Source organism: Gossypium raimondii, chromosome 4 (genome assembly GCF_025698545.1).
Source record: "Gossypium raimondii isolate GPD5lz chromosome 4, ASM2569854v1, whole genome shotgun sequence".
NCBI lineage: Eukaryota > Viridiplantae > Streptophyta > Magnoliopsida > Malvales > Malvaceae > Gossypium > Gossypium raimondii.
Genome location: NC_068568.1, coordinates 50,188,822 through 50,201,501, shown reverse-complemented (window position 1 = coordinate 50,201,501; position 12,680 = coordinate 50,188,822). Strand labels below are relative to the sequence as shown.

The following is a 12,680-nucleotide window of genomic DNA, read 5'->3' as shown; positions in this document are numbered from 1 at the left end:
TCGTACAAGTGCGCATATGACCCTATTGGCATGTCAATCGTATCTTAATCTTTTACTTAGTTCACATGGGCATCAATTATACATATATGAATTACCACTCCCTATAAACAATCATTTTCACATGTTATACCCTGTAATTATCCATATTTACATATCTCACCCTATAATTGATCACATTTACATTTCCATACCCAATAATCATTCAAGTTTTCACATTTATAACATGTACTTGACTCATAATAGTCAATTATCACAAATCATTTCATTTCAATCCATTACTAGTCATGTATGCCAAATTCATTAGTATTTCAAATTATACTCAAACATATATATATATATATAACACAAGATAAGATAGTAAGTTCCATATAATCTTACATATTCAAAACACAAAACAGTGGATTCTTCAGGGACTAATCCACAAGTTTAGTTTTTCCCTATTAGCTCCATTTTGATCCAATTCTTGATCTATAAAAATAGTATATATACCAATCAATACAGAATATCATCACAAATTGTCATGAGATGCATGATCCTAAATAAATCCGTTTTAATTTCTCACATATTTTACATTTTATTCAATTTAGTCATTAAACTCGGGATAAGCATAACTTTCAATTCCTAGTTTCAATTAAAATCCGCTTTAACATATTCTTATTGGGGACCTTATACTTTCTATTTCTAACAAAATTTCATGATAGGTTTTATATTTATTCAATTTACTCCCTAATGTAACAAAGTTAACAAACAAGCTAGATTAAACTTTACAATATAGTCCTTTTCATAATCTAAGCTCAATATCTATCAATTTCATTCCTAATTCATCAAATTATCAACAATGAAAACTCCTTAAAATTTCAACAATTAATCAAATTGGTACATGTGCTAGCTAAATCCAGCTCCAATGATCACAAATTTATAAAAAAAAAATTGCAAGAAAAGGACTTGAATTTCACACCTAATTGATAGTCGAAAGTTAAATGAAGATTTTTGAAGTTTATCAAACCTTGGCTATGGTGGACGGTGAAGGGGGAAAGAAGATGATGTATTCTCCCCTAACTTCCCCTTTTATACATGCATTAATCCTTAATTAATCTAAAGTAATTAACTTAATCATGATTTATTAACATAATTTAACTATTAATTATACTTAATAAGTAGTGTCATCATCATCCACTAACTATATCAAGTTCATGGTTTAATTATCATTTGGGACCTTTGGTTAATTTTCATTTAGGTATTCAAGTCTTTTGTTAATTAAAATTTAATAGCAACTGGACTTTTACAATTTAGTCTCTGAGCTTTAGTTAACTATTTAATCGACAAAATTATTAGGTCTTTCTTTAATATATTTCTATATTAACTTCGTAAATATTCCTATTTAATATTTATGGAATCGATTTATAGAAATGAAGTTCCAAAATCTCATTTTTTGGTACCACTGAAAATCGGGCCATTACACCAACTACACTCGTGACTCTATTGGACAATGTTAATAGGGAAAGTATCATCATTATTAATCGTATAATATCATCAAGCATAAATATGCACATTCATTCAACCAATTGATCACAAATCACTCAATCAAGTGTATACATACTTGTCGAACACATTCTTATTGATACACTACACCAAAATATGCTTTTAGCGGCGTTTAGATGAAAAATGCCGCTACAGATCGATCATTAGCGACGCTTTACTGAAAACGCCGCTGCAAATAAGTATTAGCGGCGTTTTTGAGAAACCGCCGCAAAAAACCTAAGCCCAACGACGCCGTTTCCCGAGCTTTCGAGGATTTAGCGGCGTTTCTGAGTACGAAATGATTGCTTCCAGTGATAGTTCTGTTCAAATTGACGACATTGATAACCAGATTATCACTGAAGTTTTGGGTCCTAAAAGGTATGGCCGGGTTCTATTTCAAGGATCTTTTGTTAACCCATCCCAATATTTTGGATTCAGCTCGCAACAATACATGCCTTCGGGGAGTCGGGCTCAAGCTGAAGTTCAGAGGTTAAGAAACCAGATGGCTCAGATGCAAGCGACAACAGCTGAGCAAATTACACAACTTAAAGCGGAGGTAGCAGCGAAAGAAGAAGAGCAGCATAGAAAGTATGATGAGCTCCAGCAGCAGCTTCAGAATATGATGAAGATGTTTCTGCAGTCGCAACAGCCGTCGTCTTAGACTATCGTGTAAATATACTTCAATTTTGACTTTTAATTATCATTTTAATTTTTAACATTTTTGTAAGAATAATATGAATTTTATTTTATTTATTGATATTTATTATATATTATTCGTTTAATTTTAAATATTATATAAATTTATTGCTTTTGGCAGGTTTAGATCTGGTTGCTTTTGATTTGTTGCTACAGGAGGGCTGAAAAAATGGAAAATTTTATTTTACAAAAATCCCAAATTAGTGGCGTTTTTCACAAAAGCGCCGCTAAAAGTCATATTCTATAGCGGCGTTATTTAGCGGCGCTTGAAGAAAAATGCCGCTAAAGAACATGATCTTTAGCTGCGTTTTTTTTTTGTAAACGCTGCAAACGTTAGCGACGTTGTCGTTAGCGGCATTTTTTGCGGCACTTGAGGAAGCGCCGCAAAGACCTTTTGTGGCGCTAAAAAGCACCGCTAAAGGCCTAAAAACCCGTTTTGGTATAGTGATAGTTAGCCATTCCCAAACACATATCGGATAAAAAATTTATATATTTAATTATTTAATGAGCTCGAGTTGTGAGAGGAAACACCAGAATATCTATTCATCGACAACTTTAGATTTCCTTTTGTCCTAGGATGATCCTGCATCGTCTTTAGCTACGAAATTAAATTTGAATACGGAAAATTTATTAATCACACATTTTAAGCACAATTCAACATATAAATTATATGAATGGATTTTATTTGATTTAGTCCCTATATATCCTAATATATGAAACACCCGTTCCTCACAATTTACTCAATCAATTTAAATCCGACTTAATAAATATAATACAAAGACCTTCTACAACCTTTATTCATTATCAACCCTCAAGATTTTCATCTTTTACAATCTAATCCTCATCAACCCTAAACTATTTTAATAAAAATTTTAATTATTTTATGAGAAAAATTCTAACATTTAAACCTTTAAACAATTAAACAAATTTTGGTATCAAATTCAGTTTTTATTTATTGGGTACATAATAAAATGTAGCCATTTAAGCAATCAAATTATTGTATATTGAATCTCTAGGAAGCAGTCAACAAACATCACTAGTTGTGAGCAATGAGAAAAGAATAATGATTTAAGTAGTGATTAGTTTTTTGGTTTCTATCATTGTGATCAAAAAAGTAGAAAATGGAATAATAGGAAACTTTGGTGGAATCTTTTCTTTCTTCTTCTTTTTTCAATTTAAGAAATTAAATTATCTAGTGGAGCCGTAAGAGAATCAAAAGTAGGCACTAAATAAAAGAATATTGGAGAAGATAAAAGGAGAGGCATCCATTTTATATTCTTTACAGTATTCTGGGTTTTGATCTTTGCTTTGGAATGAAGAAACAATGGGTCTCTTCTGGAGTTCGTATTGTAATGTGATTCTTCAATAAATTTTATGTTTAGGTTTGAATCGGGTAAATTTCGAGTTATAAACCCATTCTATTATATAGAAGAAATAAATTGTAAATATTGTTAGGGATTATGTGTCCCGGATTTCATCACTTGTTGAAAAAATAAATACAGTGGGTCGTACTCCGCCACAGACCCCATTAAGCACAAAATTGGTCTAGGGTTGCGACCGGGCGGTACAGACCATACAACACAAGTTGAATCAGAATAGAATTATTCTTCTTCTATTTGACTTTGATTAGAATAGGTTTTTTCAACCCTTAAATAGATGTAGTTAAAACTCCTCTTGTATTATTCGTTTTCCAACATTAGTAAATTTTTCCCAAAAAGGTTTTCACGTCAAATCGGTGTGTTCTTATTTTTCTTCTTTTCTTATTACTTTGCCAATACAGGAGGACGTGGGTTTGAGTGTGCTGAAGTGCATTACCCTCCTATTTATGGGTTGGGAGGGACTATGGGTAGTTTTAGGCATAACGTATGATGAAATTGTTAAAAATAATAATAAAATATAAATATTTTTTATTATTTAAAACTTATTCGAGGTGGGTAGGTCCAAAATTGAAAAATATACATGACCAAAAATACACTTTCGAGAAGAATACAAATTTTCAAACACTTTAAACTTTAACCTAATTTTACATATAATTTTCATAAATTAACATTTTATTCTTTGCTTGGGTTGAGCATTGCATTGTGAATTGATGCTTTCGGCTTAGAGACCACTTCTGTTGTTATCTCCCAATTGGAATTTGGCGATGCCTTTGGAATCTCATACCCAGCCCTATACATATAATGAAAAGATGGGATTTTCAGAATCTATGCTTTAAATTTTCTGAAGATGAGACAAGGCGATCGAGTTGTTGATCAGATTCCAAAGGAAACAATGTATTGATTGATTGCAAGAATTGAAACTTTTTTGACTTATAAGACAATAAATATGAGCTTCTCATTTTTACCTTATCTTATTATGATTCCAACTTCAAGTCTATTCCAATATCTTGGCTCTCCATAATGTTGTTTTGTAGATTGAGTTTTAATTCGGTTCGCATCGGTATTAAGAGGACGTGAATTTAATAAATAACTATAAATGTTACGTTTATATATGTGTTTGATCATTTAATTTATGGAAGTACGGACCGAGTTCTGTTACTATTAAATGGATCGATTTGATTTTATGCTAGTAATTAAAAGAAGGGCAAACTACATTAATAATCACCTAACTGTGAAAAGTTACAAAATGGTCACTCAACTTTTATTTTTGTTTGTTTTGATCACCCAACTATCTTGGGTTTTTGGGTGTTTCCATTTTTATGTTAGCCAATTGGTGACCAAAAATGACAAAATTAATTAGTTGGATGACCATCTTGTAACTTTTCATTGTTGGGTAACCTTTACAATAGTTTGCCCTAAAAAGAATAAAATAAGATTAAGGGTGGGTTTGGATGGACGATTGGGTGCGGTGCGGTGCGTTTAGCTTACTTTTTGTCTCACGCTACAGTATCGCTACAGTATCTAATCTCACCGCCACCCCTATTTTTACACTAACCGCAAGTAAACGCACCGCTCATCCAAACTCACCCTAAATTTTAACTGATTTAATATCTACCATTAAGAAAAACGATGTTAATTTTTTTCTTTTCATTTGCAAACTCATAAAATCTTTAAAATGATTAATTATGTTAAGTAGTAAACAATAATTTTTATAAAAAAATGCTAACTCTATTAAAATTCAATCTTATTTGATTATTTTTAATAGAACAAATATCGAATTATCCATTTAATAATGTAGGAACTAATTCGAACAAATCTCTAGAAAGAGGGACCTACTAGGTACTTTCTCCTTTTTAACTTACACCACTTTTAAATCCAAATTCATCTTCAAAAATTTTCCCAACCATTATGGTTTTGGGGACCCAGATATAGATACCGTTTTGAGTATAGTGAGAGAGCATTCCCTAGAACAGTACTTTAAAGCTAAACTAAAGTTCCTTAGCCACTAAGAAGCATACATCAAATCAAAATAAATAAAGTTTGTGATCAAACCAACAAAGGGGATAAACATTTTGAATTCATGAAAGCTTTAATTTTAGCAACTTGAAAATATAAAAAGAAAAGAAGATAAAGGAAAAGCAATGGAACTCACCAATCAACACCAAAGAAAAGAAAAAGTAGAAGAAGACACCACGTAACAAGAAAAGATAAGGATTCATACCCAATAAGTAGAGCATTTCAAGTAGTGCAAAACCCTCCCCTGCCAGAACAAAAATCCAGTGGGATATTATAAAGAAGATGTATAGGTTTAGCAACACAGTGATAGGGTTCTTGAACCTTTTCACACTGCTAGCATCGATACCGATCATCGGAGCAGGGCTATGGATGGCGAAGAGTAGCACCACTTGTGAAAGTTTCTTGCAAACGCCATTGCTGATATTAGGGTTTGTGATACTGATTATATCATTGGCAGGTTTCATTGGAGCTTGCTTCCATGTGGTTTGGGCACTTTGGGTTTACTTGCTTGTCATGATGCTTATTATTGCAGCTTTGATGGGGTTAACTATATTTGGATTTGCGGTGACAAGCCAAGGTGGTGGGCATGAAATCGCTGGTAGGGTTTATAGGGAATATAGATTGGAAGATTACTCACCATGGTTGAGGAATAGGGTTAAAGATCCTCAGTATTGGAATACTATTAGAAGTTGTTTGTTGAATTCCAAGACTTGTGGGAAAATTGCCCTTTGGACTCCTCTTGATTATCTTAACAATGATATGACTCCAATCCAGGTATGTCAATTCATATAATTAGTGTACTAAGTATTATCCCATGGATTTCTCTCTCTTTCTAGGGGGCTTGTTCTTTCCCCTCTCCTTGGGGTTTTACAAAGATTTTTTAACTCTTGAAACTCCATAGAAAAAGCTTTCATTTGTCATTAAGAACGATAGTATTTATTGATTATGATGGGCATGCAGTCGGGTTGCTGTAAACCACCAACATCATGCAATTACGAGATGATGACAATGGTAGCCCAAAATCCAGACTGCTATAGGTGGAACAATGCCCCAACAGTGCTATGTTATGAGTGTGATTCATGCAAAGCAGGAGTGCTTGAATCGGTGAGAAGGGATTGGCATAAACTCTCAGTGCTCAACATTGTCATGCTCTTGCTTTTGATTGGGATTTATTCAATTGGTTGCTGTGCTTTCCAAAACACTAAAAGGGCTGAAACTGATTACCCATATGGCCAAAACAGGATGTCCAAAGTTAGACCAAGATGGGATTACTATTGGTATGCCATTCACACACATATCTGTTTATTTCTATATAACCAGTGGTAAATTTTAATTACTCTACTTTATATTTTGGCAGGTGGAGATGGTGGCATGACAAAAAGGAGCAGCTTTATTAGCTTTTTTTTAAAACATCTTCCATAAAACTTTGTTGGTCAATGTTCTAATTGTCATGTAAAGATGGGACAATGCACTCGTTTTTCTATGTATGAAATTGCAGCTTTTTTTTTTTCTTTCTTTGCTGAAAAAAAAGTTCTTCAATTTTACTTCTTTTCTTTTCTTTTCGGAAACGACAGTGTATTAACTATGCACTTGATTCTTCTTGAATATCACACAGCATCCTTCATGTAAAATATTTGCATTTATGATTAGAGTTGTTCATGGGCTGGGTCGGATTTAGGCTGATCCTAACAAAATTTTACGCCCGGTTGATAGGTTTGACTCAAAAAATAGACCTAAATTTTTGCTTAAGCTCGACTTGGATAAAAATGTTAAAATCTGAGCACGGCCCGATCCGGTCATTTTAATTATTAATTCTATTTTTATATAAAAAATTTTAAAACATAATACATCGAATACACTAAAAATATTAAAATAAATATTTTCCAACAAATTAAAAAAATATATTTGTACTTAACTAACACTAAGATAGGTGCAAAACAAATGCCTTTAAAATAGTAGCAAAATTAACGATAAAACAAGCATTATATAATATTCAAACAATAACAACAAAATAGTAGCAACATAATAGTGAAATAGTAGCAAAACAATGAGAAAACAACAGCAAAATATCAATTTTTTTTATAAATTCGGGCCAGGCTCAGGCCAAAAAAACTTTCTTCGAGGCTCAGCTCGTTTTCTAAATGGGTCTTTTTTCCCAAGCCCATTTCTTGAGCCTATATTTTTACCCAAACCCTTCCAGTTTTCGAGCGGGCCTTCAGGCCAAGTGACTCGGCCTATGGACAAGTCTAATCTGAATCTAGCCCGTAAAGTTTTCGAAAATTTGAAATATATTTAAAATTAAAATTAAATTAAATAATTTTATAAATCTTGTATACAACTTCACTTTAAAATCTTCATTTTCAACTCCTTGATAATGCTTCTATTTGTTTAGTAAACGTGTGAAGAATTTAGCAAAATTGCGTGGTAGGTGAGCATACAGAATGGCCACACACTTATATATACATATATATATATATATTGTTAATTTCACATTTAAAGGGAAATAGATTAGCAATATCAAATTGAAAAAAATAAGAAAATTAGGGAGGAAAAGAGAAATAAAAGAAGGGTGTGATCTGATAAAACAAACCTTGATAAATTAGAAATGGTCCTCGAAGGAACCACCCTATATATGACTCAACCATTATCAATTTGAAAAGTCGTTGTGGGCAACAATATTATATATATATATATATATATATATATATATATTTAAGGGGTCTGAAATTAGATGGGAATTATTTGAATTTAACTAAAAGAAATATAAATTAATATATTTGAACTTAATTATATATATTCTGAGCTTAACCAACGAATTTGAGATGAAAGATCTTGAAAAAATAAAGTCTTTTCTTGAGTTGCAGATTGAGCATTTAAAATATGATATTCATATCCATCAGTCGTCTTATGTAGAAAAATATTAAAGAAATTCTACATGGATAAAGCATATTCATTAAGTGCTCCAATAGTTGTAAGATTACTAGATGTGAATAAAGACTCATTTCGTCTTTGTGAAAATGGTGAATAGTTTCTTGGTTCTAAAGTATCATATCTTAATGTCATAAGGGCAATAATGTATATTGCAAACAACATGCGACTTGATATAACATTTGTTGTAAGTTTGTTAGTAAGATTAAACTCTTCTCCGGCATGTAGATGTTGGAATAGAATTAGGCCTATTTTTATATATCTCAAAGGAACCATTGGTATACGGTTATTTTACTCAAATGGTTCACAATCTCCATTGGTTGGTATGGGAACAATTTAACATATTTGTTTACTTAAGTATTACCAACTACAACATTTGAAAAGCTAGTACTAGATGTAATCATGGGTTGGGCTATCCGGCCCGGCCCAACGGCTCGCCCTAAAAATAGAAAGGTTCGAGTAAAAATATAGGCTCGAAATATGGGTTTGGACAAAAAAAGAGGCCCGTTTAAAAAATGAGCCGGGACTCGGGTAAAGCTTTTTTGGCCTGAGCCTGGCCTGAATTATATATTAAATATATATATTTTATTTTTAATCAAATATATATTATATATATATTAAATATATATATTTAATATGAGTCAGGTCGGGCCAGGTTCGGGCTTAGCAATTTTCTTTCGGGCAGGGCTTGGACAAAGTTTCAGGCCCATAATTCGGGTTAGGCCAGGCCCGAGCCTAGAAAACTGGCCTAAAACTTTGTTTGGGCCTAGCCCAAACCTAGCCCGACCCGACCCATGATCACCTCTAGCTAGTATACAAGATGAGAATGTGCCAATTAAAAAATGTTAAACAACATTGTCATTAGGGGGGTCGGGGCCCTTGCTAGCCCCCTAAGCTTCTCCCCTTAATTGAATTGAACCGAACAAATTTAATAACTGCTACTTTTTGGGTCAGGATTAAATTTTCAAATTTTGAAAAGTACAAAGCTAAAATTAGAGATGTCCATGGGTCGGAGCGGGTCGGGCCTAACCAAAATATTAGGCCCGTTTGCTAGGCTGGCCTGACCCAACCTATCTATATAAATTTTTTATATAATTTATTTTAAAAAATATAATACATCAAAAATACTAAAAATATTAAAATAAATATTTCCTAACAACTTGAGAATAAATTTAAAAAAATATATGATACTTAAAAAACACTAAGATAGGTGTAACTTAACAAGTAAATATCTCTAAAATAGTAACAAAATTAACAATAAAACTAGAGTTATACAATAACAACAAAATAGTAGCAAAATAATGAGAAAACAACAGGAAAATATATAAAAAAAACCAGCAACTTCTTTTATTTTTGCGAATTGGGCCAAAAAGCTTTACTCGAGGCCCGAAGATGGGCCTTTTTTTTATTATGCAAACTCATTTTTGAGGCCTATATTTTTATCCAAATCTTCCCATTGTTTAGACAAATACGACCCGACCATGGACAAGTGTAACTAAAATTGACCCATCCATTAAAACTAAAAACCTCACTTCTCTATGTAAAAATCTATTTTTTTATTAATATTAATATTTTTATAATTAAATTTAAATAAAAATAGATTTATTAATTAACCAGTAATTCAAAATGGATGGGACAAATGACCCTACCTTCCCACAAGTCTACATTTGAGCATTTATATTCAAGAATGCGTAAAAGGGAAATACAATTTTCAATATGAGCTGCTTGGGAATAGTCTACATTTATCAGGAAATTTTAAAGAGAAGTTGAAGTTTAATGTAGGCTTAACCACAATTTAATCCTCAATAGGTAGGAGTTTTCCATTGTGGGTACTTCTCATATTCACATAAAATTTAAGTCCCTCTCACACTTCTCAATTTCAATTTTTTAAACCAAAAAAAAAGAAAAACAAAATAGACTTTTAAATTACTAAGAAGTTTTCTTTGACAAGGAATGGTCCAGGGACTAATGTCAACCAAGAAGATTTTATGTATTTGGGATAATAACATTTTTAGTCCTTCAACTTTGAAAAAAATTCATTTTAATTCCTCGGGATATAAGAAAAGTGATAGATTAATGAATGTATGAAGACCTTGTTTTATGATACTTTTTCAATGCTTTTAAGAATGATTCTTTAACTGCTCCACGTAACCAAGAAGTCTATCCACCAAAGAAAAAAAGAGCCCCAAAACATCAATCGCTCTCAAAAACTTTTATTAAACTAATCAAACGAATGCTGTAATCCTCCATCAATATTACTATAAAATTCAATTTTTTTTATAATTAATGTTTTAGTTATTTAGCCCAATATTAAAAATGTTAAACCCGAATCTGACTCGACTTCAAAAATATTAAAACAAATATTTCTCATCAATATAGACATGCGATTTGGGTCATATCAGGTCCGACTTATTTAGAAATTGAATCTTATTTTTTCTGTCTAAACTCATTTTTAGGACCTATATTCTTGCCTAAACTCTCTCGATTTTCAAATCTAAACAACGGAGAAAAATAGTGTAAACCGTTATAAGTGATTATTGTAAACCAAAAATAGAAATATTATGGTGGAGGTGGACCCGTGGAATCACGCGTCCTTACGCGGCGGTCAAGCAAGAAGGACGACTTAGCAAAAACGGCATTCATTAAGCCACAATAAAAGACCCGCAAAGTAGAGAAAATGCAACGTGCTTTTGGCAATGTTCTTTGTGAAATTATGTTATTAGTCATTCTACTTTGTGAAAGTTGTAGATTTAGGTCCTGTATTTTAATCTCTATATATTTTATATTTTAAAATTTTAATCCTCATCAAATGATAACTATTAAATTTATTAAACTCTGTTTTGTTATTTCCAAAAGCTGATGCGTCAAATATATTATCATATGCGTAATATTGACATGTCACCTTGTTATTTTCACATCTTACTTACTAAAAATTCAGGTAATAGGTTAACAACTGTAATTTGTGTCAAGACCGAAATTTTAAAATTCACGATTTAGAATGATCCAATTGAAAAATATAAACAAAATCTTCAATTGCACATATACTACATGGCTAATACTTGAATTTAAACAAACAAATTTAATAGCTATTGTTTGGGTCTGGACTAAAATTTCAAAATTTGAAAACTGTAAACACTAAATTTGACCAATTCAAAAAATACAGGGACTAAAACTGATCAAATTAAAGTATAAGAACTAAATCCATAGCTTTTGCAAAGTACATGGACTAATAGAAAATTTAACCTTTTTAATCAAATCTATTAGATTATCGGTTTTTGATTCAATTTTTATTAAATAAATTATTAAAAATTTATAAAAATAAAAAGTCGATTTAATTAATTCAACAACTTGTACAAGCAATTTTTTAATCTGATTCAACTAATCCAAACCGATTCGTGGGTCCTCTCTTTTCTCTAAATTGATACACCAATCAATTCTCAATCTAATCGGTCTATCTGATCCGATTCCAACCACTAGGTGGTAAATTCGAAAAATAAAGTTAAACTTTATTCACTTGAGTGCTGACTTAAAATTCCCAAACTCTTTTAATAGATATATGTATAGTATAATCTATTTATTAGTTACCGATACATATATAATATTTAGACAGTGATTCACTTACACCCATGTAAAATTAAAATAGTTTTACACACTTTTGTATTTTTTGTATAATTAATATTTTAACGATCCAATCGATGAGTTTATCAATATAATTATACTCGTCATGTATATAAAATTTCGAACCAATACAATATTTCTATTATATTGATCTAACATACTATATATATATTAATATTTATTGAATGGTTTAAAGTTTTTACATAAAAGAAATAGTTAGAAAATTTTAGTTTACATCATATATAACATGTATGATATATAATAAAACATAAAATATAACGGTTAAATCGTTATATTAATCATATGTTTAGTTTTTGTTTTTAATTTAATTTAATTTTTACTTTATTTATTTGTTCGATAATGTTCAATTGTCCATGTGGAAATCATGTGTTGCTTTTTAGTGGTTTAACAATTTATTAACGGTGTTAACATTAGATACCATAATAAAGCACGTATTAATAATTCAAGTACCGCATTAAACATTTTATAAAGGTACAAGTACCATAATAAACACATATTAAG

General features: G+C 31.2%; 1 protein-coding gene across 1 annotated transcript; it reads left to right on the top strand.

Moving 5' to 3' along the window:
• The first annotated feature begins 5,743 nt into the window (after positions 1–5,743).
• LOC105780756 (tetraspanin-6) lies at positions 5,744–7,151 on the top strand. The gene is made up of 3 exons (XM_012605249.2): positions 5,744–6,386; positions 6,573–6,889; positions 6,970–7,151. Exons 1-3 carry the CDS (start codon positions 5,895–5,897, stop codon positions 7,007–7,009), a joined length of 849 nt encoding a protein of 282 aa, XP_012460703.1. The 5' UTR covers positions 5,744–5,894; the 3' UTR covers positions 7,010–7,151.
• Positions 7,152–12,680: the final 5,529 nt, after the last annotated feature.

What these genes read in the sequence shown, in the direction of transcription:
- LOC105780756 (XM_012605249.2), top strand. Translation starts at nt 5,895, where the DNA reads ATGTATAGGTTTAGCAACACAGTGATAGGGTTCTTGAACCTTTTCACA. An exon ending in ATGATATGACTCCAATCCAG is followed by an intron (nt 6,387 to 6,572) that starts GTATGTCAATTC and finishes ATGGGCATGCAG; the next exon opens with TCGGGTTGCTGTAAACCACC. An exon ending in CCAAGATGGGATTACTATTG is followed by an intron (nt 6,890 to 6,969) that starts GTATGCCATTCA and finishes ATATTTTGGCAG; the next exon opens with GTGGAGATGGTGGCATGACA.